Source organism: Arachis duranensis, chromosome 3, assembly GCF_000817695.3.
Source record: "Arachis duranensis cultivar V14167 chromosome 3, aradu.V14167.gnm2.J7QH, whole genome shotgun sequence".
Lineage (NCBI taxonomy): Eukaryota > Viridiplantae > Streptophyta > Magnoliopsida > Fabales > Fabaceae > Arachis > Arachis duranensis.
In genome coordinates this window covers 133,011,886-133,019,320 of record NC_029774.3, presented here as the reverse complement: position 1 = coordinate 133,019,320, position 7,435 = coordinate 133,011,886, and the positions used below count along the sequence as shown (strand labels likewise).

General features: G+C 37.2%; 1 protein-coding gene across 1 annotated transcript; it reads right to left on the bottom strand.

Moving 5' to 3' along the window:
• Nucleotides 1-1,426: 1,426 nt before the first annotated feature.
• On the bottom strand, nucleotides 1,427-2,935 carry LOC127745613 (uncharacterized). The gene has a single exon (XM_052258565.1). The coding sequence runs from the start codon at nucleotides 2,933-2,935 to the stop codon at nucleotides 1,427-1,429; it is 1,509 nt and encodes a 502-aa protein (XP_052114525.1).
• Between the last annotated feature and the right edge of the window lie 4,500 nt (nucleotides 2,936-7,435).

Below are 7,435 nucleotides of genomic sequence, written 5' to 3'. Positions count from 1 at the left end.
TATTGACTTAGAATTGATTCACAAATATATGGATTTATTTTTTGCACTTTATGACATTTTTAGTATAGGATAGAAACTATATATGTATAACACTCAAATAAGACATACAATTCGATTCATTTATGAATATACACAAAATTTTCAGTTTTTAAAGTATTTTCAGTCGTCACACTCATTCATACATTTATCTTTCAAATTTTATTATCATTATTATAAGCTCATGATAATTTCTCTATGTTGTTAAAAGTTAAATTTAGTGTTAACGTGATAATTTTATATAGAACTTAAAATACTTAGGTATTATTAGCTTATTATTATTATTATGATAGGGAACTCAAATCCGCGACCTCTTGAGGGAGTATGGGGACGTGAGAATTCATATAAAATAAAGTTTACTCAACAAATAGGACATAAAAGATTAGAATTGACTCTTGATTTGAACTAACATCTATAATATAATTTTTTTATGTAATTAAAGAATTTAATGTGAAAAATTATGAAATTAATATGTTGGTTACATAAAACTTAGGTGTCATTAGCTTATTTTAATATTACTTTGTGTTCTTGTTTGACTTTTGGCCGAGGTATAGCTTATCTTCCGCCGAGTATAAGAGAGCCTTTCCAGCAAAAAGGGAAACACGTCGGCTGCCCGAGGAAACGAAGAGGTCAATACCTGCAAAAGGCACTTCGACGCTCAAGTAAGTATATTGTATAATAAGTTCTTTTTCAGAATGTAATCTGGGTCTGAATTTCTTACCATTCCCCTTTTATTAAGAGGTTCGGATCGGGAGTTACAATTCTGAGCAATTATATTCGGATTAAAGAGTAACGTCGTACCTGTCGTTATTGGTCGGCATTCAATAAAAAAGGGTAACGTTTGTGGACGAGTTTATGATCATAATGGCCGAGTTATAACCTTGTAACCGATGTATAACAGTTATATCACAGCCCCCAAACTTGACTTGGTGGCTTTTTGATGAAACAGGTTGAGTTTTTCTTTTTACTGAGTTATAACTCGGCCTTTTGTCGAAGACCAGGAGCTCCCAAGTCAACTTGTTTTATCAAAAAATAAAATTGAAAAGGAAATAAATATGATATTATTTTTTTTAAAATGAAATAAATGAAGTGGCACTTTATTAATGCTACGGTCAGGTGTTATTTCCTAGGTGAGTTAGTGACCGTGGATTAATATCTTAAGGTAACGGTCCAGAAGCATTGGTTTGAAATTGTAAAATAATAGAACTATTAAATATTTTAGAAATTTGGGAGTCTTGAATTAAACTTCTGGTGGTCAATTGGAGTTGTAGAACCGAAGAGACAGGGATGAATAAAAAAGGTTAGTCTTCATTTTATCTCTGTGTAACTTTCTGTTTCGGTTTTGTATTGTCTCTTTGTAACAATGGGAGACAAGAAAGGAAAGGGTATTTCAAAGGTCCCAGATTATAGCCAGTTTATGAGATATGACTGTTGGGTCAATCCCTGGCATATCTTCTGGTGTCCAAGCAAAGAGATCGGCGTTTTGTCGGAGGAATTGGATGAGCTTTTCTTTGTCGGCACCTTGAACTGTTGAACCTACAAAAGTAAATTTTGTTTTATCATCAGTTAAGCTTACTTTTATTAGGTCCTCATTTGGCATAGGTCGGTCTTGGAGCTCGGCACGGGGGTCAAGCTCGGCCAAAGGAGGTGAGTCTGGTTGCTTAAGGATAGCATTAACTTGTGCCCTGTTCTGTCTATTTGGGAGTTTTAAACTAGTATTGTAACAGTGGCGCGCCTCACGGTGATCACTATGGACGGTGGCAATAATGTTATCCTGCACATGGAACTTCACACAAAGGTGAACGGTAGATACAATTGCACCAAATTTATTTAAAAAAGGTCTGCCAAGAATGAGATTATATGGACTAAAGCAGTCGACCACAAGATACTGAATATCTTGGGTTTTAGATAGAGGGTGCTCACCGAGTGTGGTTTGTAACCACACTGTACCAAGGATAGGAACTCGTTCACCTGAGAACCCTACAAGGTCGCCGGTTGATGACTGGAGCAAGTTGTCACTTAATTTCATCTTTTTGAATGTTGAATAAAACAGAACGTCGGCACTGCTCCCGGGACCTAACAGGACCTTCCGTACTAGTAGATCTCCTAACTGTAATGTAATGACGACAGGGTCGTCTAAATTAAGGTCGGTTGAGATAAGGTCGGATGGATGAAAAGTCATGTTTGGTACATTCAATACTGGTTGACGAGTATTGGTCGTATTTTCCACTGCCAACATAGCTCTGTAAGTTCGTTTTCGAGTAAAACTTGTTTCTCCTCCTCCAGCGAATCCTCCAGATATATAGTTGATCACCCCCTGAGGTTGAGTTGGTGGAGCTAATAGGGCTTTGTCTTTGCCTTGAGATGAAGAACCTGCTAAATCAGAATTTTGTGTGCCTTGTTTCTGGATATGCCCCCCGATATATTTGTCAAGATGTCCCTGCCGAGCTAGGCGCTCTAGCAGATCCTTAGCAATAACACATTCATCTGTTGTATGTCCGTATTTTTTATGGAAAGCACAGTACTTAGTCTTGTCTACATTCTTTGATTCCGGGTAGGTTCCGGCCTTCCTGGGAGGTTTGATTAATTTCGAGTTTAATATTTCTTTGATGATGTTCTCCCGCTTGGTGTTGAACTGTGTATATGAGTCATATCGTGGTGTTAATCGTTGAGGTCGCTTGTTATCGCGTCCCCTGTCATCTTCTTTGCTTGCCGAGCTTTTTTCTGAGTTCCTAGCTTGTCTTAATTCTTCGATTTCCATTTGGCCTTTAGCTTTTTCTCGAAATTCAGCTAAAGTTTTTGGCTTAGCTACTGTGATCGTCTCCTGGAATTTTCTGGGGCGTAGACCACTTTTGATGGCATGTAAGTGCACTTCCGGGTGAAGATCGGGAATGGTCATCACCACCTTAGTGAAACGAGTAATGTAGTCTTTCAGACTTTCATTCTATCCTTGTTTGATGGTGTTCAAATAGTCAGAATCGTGAAGGTAGATTGAGGAAGCAGCAAAGTGTTCTTCAAATTGTTTGGCGAGTTCCTGGAAACGCGAGATAGAATCTGCAGGCAAAGAACAAAACCAATCAAGTGCAGGACCGTCTAAATAAGTAGCAAAACAACGACATAAAACAGGGTCAGAAGCACCGTTTACTATCATTATTGATCGGAATTTCTTGACGTGCCTCTTTGGATCTCCCAACCCATCATAAGGAGCTAAAGTTGCAGGTAAAGCAAATCTTCGGGGCATTTGAAAATTCATAATATCAGCAGTGAAGGGTCCCACAGCATTATCGGTCTCTAGATTTTCATTTTTAGGCTGAGCCCCTTCTTGCCGAGGAGTTTCAGAGATGTGCGTCGGCCCAGATTCATGCTCTTCATCTTCCGCCTGTTCATTGCGGTCGCCATCATTTTCAATCCGAGCATTGGTCAACTCGGCTATTTGGTTTGCCATCCTCCGATTTTCCTTCGCCATTCTTTCGTTTGCCTGTTGCAGCTCGGTTACCATCCGCAGGAGCTCGGAAGGTGTGGGTGGAGCATGATCAGCCATGGATTAAAGAAAAAAGGGATTTTCTGAGGCCGAGAAGAAAGATGAGAAGAGTTTTATATTTTCGGCCCCATGGTGGGCGCCAATTGTTCTTGCTTGACTTTTGGCCGAGGTATAGCTTATCTTCCGCCGAGTATAAGAGAGCCTTTCCAGCAAAAAGGGAAACACGTCGGCTGCTCGAGGAAACGAAGAGGTCGATACCTGCAAAAGGCACTCCGACGCTCAAGTAAGTATATTGTATAATAAGTTCTTTTTCAGAATGTAATCTGGGTCTAAATTTCTTACCATTCCCCTTTTATTAAGAGGTTCGGATCGGGAGTTACAATTCCGAGCAATTATATTCGGATTAAAGAGTAACGTTGTACCTGTCGTTATTGGTCGGCATTCAATAAAAAAGGGGTAACGTTTGTGGACGAGTTTATGATCATAATGGCCGAGTTATAACCTTGTAACCGATGTATAACAGTTATATCACTTTGATTTCTTTTAAATAATTTTTACAATTCTATAAAATAAAATTTACTCAACAAAGAAGATATACAATATTAGAATTTAGACCCTTGATATAAACTAATATCTATAATTTTATATAATTGAAGAATTTAATATGAGAAATTATGAAATTCATGATAGCTTAGTTACATAGATGCTATTTACTGTGATATTCTAAGTGTGATTATATAGATAGGTTGTTTGCTCTATGTTGCTACAAACTAAGGTTATTGTTGACACACAAATTCATAAAAAATTTTAAACTTAGGTGGCATTAGCTTGTTAACAGTACTTTAATTTCTCTTTTTATATATTATAATAGATGTTGTGTTTGTGGGCTATAGCTGTTAGTTGATACTGAATGTTTAATGCCAGTAAAGTGAGAATGATGTTCTTTGTTATCAATGTTCATTGATGTAGCTATAAGTTTTCAACTTTGATACAGATGTTTTCACTTTGTTCTTAGATCATTTTAAGTATATCTTTGTTCTACGCCTTTATCTCTGATTCTTTTAATTTAACACCCGCTGAAATTTAGATTTTTCGTATAATGACAGGCACGTCCTGAGTTTGTACAAGCATTCCAAGCAGCTACAGATGGGGATCTGGAAGTTCAGGTGCACTTACAAACAAATCTGTCAATGCCTCAATGATTGCTGAGACCCTCCCTAGGGGAAGGGGAGTCGATGAAAGGGCTGCAAGTGCGGCTGCCATAGCTCGGAAGAAGGCAGCAGCCAAGGGCCTGTTGGTGCGCCCTCAAGTACAAGTACAATCACATTCTCCTTCTCCTTCTCCGCTCAAACCGCTTTTCAACATCATAAATTCCGGCGTGGCTTATGTTTTGGCGAATGGGGATATCAATGGAGTAAAGAATTGTAACACTCTACTATGCAGAGTCAATTTGTTATAGTGATAAAACAAAACTGAGGTGGCAAGATATTACGACCTCTAAAAATAAAATTATATATATCATTGCTCGCACGAACGTAAACTGAGAAAACAGAAAAGGATAATACGTAATTATAAAGAGTAGAATATCAAGAATTACAAAATACTGAACTTCCGACTTAACCTGCAAAATTAAGGCTGGCCGAAGTATAAATACATAGATATACATAATTCAAAATATCCCAAAATAGATATATAGAATAACAACCTATTTTTCTACATCGATCTCTAAGATGGACAAAATAAAGTTATACATACAGAGGAGAATCTAACTACAAAATATAAAGTATAAGCTCAAAATATAGAGTCCCAAATATAACACTTCGCTTGCATAATGAACTCCAGACGTTTAACGAGGTGTCTCTTAACCTGCATCTGAAAACAACAACATATATATGGTATGAGAACCGAAAATTCTCAGCATGATAACAGTACCCACATAAATAAGATATAAGGTCATGGGAATGCCAAAGGCAAATCTAGAACCCCGACACTCAGATTATAAAACTTAAAGACTTAAGACGAAAACCATAAACAGGGGTAGTTCTCTAAGGTTCTTAAACTTAACCAAACTCTAACCGAAATTCTTAATCCTTCACTTTCCTCCAGTCCTTCCAACTCCGGTGGAACCACACAGATAAACAAAGACAAACACAATTAGAGTACAAGTAACGCAAGTAGAAAGTATAACAATTAGGCATACTAATTCACATAGGCACTCTCAATTAATGCACAAACAAGCAAATCAAACATATGCACATAATGCATACTTGTCCTTTGGCTGATGAGTCTCATCTGTCGGTTATAAAGCCAAGCCCGACATTTTCGGTAGCTAACCCTGGACAGAACACCAAACACAGAGCAAGTGGAACAATGCTGCAACCTTTGCATTTTACCTGCGTATCTGGAGCATGGGACAACCTCACCACTGCCTCTTACCCAGGCGGTGTTACAGTTCTCGACCCGGAGCAAGCAACGATAGAACATAGTCTTTGCATCTTACCCGAAGCCTCAAACTCTCCCGGAGTAGGTGGATAACACCACTGCATCTTACCCGCCTTATTGACTCTTACCTGGAGCAAGTGGATAACACCGCTGCATCTTACTCGGAGTCATATATAGAAACACATTTTTATTATCATTACAATTCATTCTCATTCATCCATTCATTCTCAATTCATACCTGGAGCAAGTGGATATCACCATTACGTCTTACCCGGTCACATATATCTCAAACATAATTATTCATCATCCTCTCAATCAAACTCCTTCATTATCATCTCATTCATTACCTTCATCATCTCATCAAATCAGGTATTCCCTTCTTCAACTCGCTAACCCTTACTCTGTGACTTAAAACCTTACTAATACATTTTTAATCAGAGTTTCTAGAGGCTTAGAACATCAAAGGATTGTTCAATAGTTCAAAAATAATAAATTTTCATCAAAACAATAGTTTCGGAAGTTTACAGGCTTGTCGAAAAGGTCAAACCGTGAGAAACAAAATTTTGGTGCAAAACAGGGAAGTGTGCATACGTACGCTTGCAAACTTCTCAGTGTGCGCGTACGCACATGTCCTCATGCGTACGCATGCAGGTAAAATCGGACCATGCCACGTACGCAGCTATGTGCCGCGTACGCATCCAAGCCAGTTTCCAGAAAAATGTTAAGTTTGCAGAAAACAGATTTTTGTACCTAACTTCTGATGTCCATAACTTTCTTTACAAAATTTAGATTTTCACAAACTTTATACCATTTTAAAGATATTGAAATTATCTTTAATTTGAAATAGGTTTTATTCAAATTCAAAATTCGAGGCTTAAGTTATGGATCGTCGAAGTTCATTAAAAATCAAGTTTTCATAAAAGTACCAAACCTCAAAACTCTCAAAACTTTCCATTCCAAAGCTTCCAAACTCTTAACAAAACTACATCAATTCTCCACCATACACATATCCACTTTCATATCATAGCTACTCTACCAATTCAATCAATTCAACATATGATCCATCTATTATTCTAATCAATTCTAACACCAATTTTCAACCAACTTCGATAACTCATCAGTATAGTCAAACTCTCACCACAACACACATCAACAACATATATTTATCATAATACATTATCATCTTCAAACACCAACAAAATCATCATTCAACATAATCATCATTCATCAACTCAAATACATATTGCATTAATTAAAACCACTAAGTTTACACCAACACACAATCCAAATTTGCTTCCTTCACTCATTTAACAATTCACATTTATATTATCCTCTTCAAAATCATCAATCATCAATCTCTTTATTAGGATTACTAACTTTTAACATACATACATGCTTCAACCTATCTTATGATCATCTAGCCTATGTTTTCACGAGAGATTATATATTATTTACGAGAAATCGAAACCATACCTT

Coding starts and splice junctions, on each gene's coding strand:
- LOC127745613 (XM_052258565.1), bottom strand. CDS start 2,935: ATGACCATTCCCGATCTTCACCCGGAAGTGCACTTACATGCCATCAAA.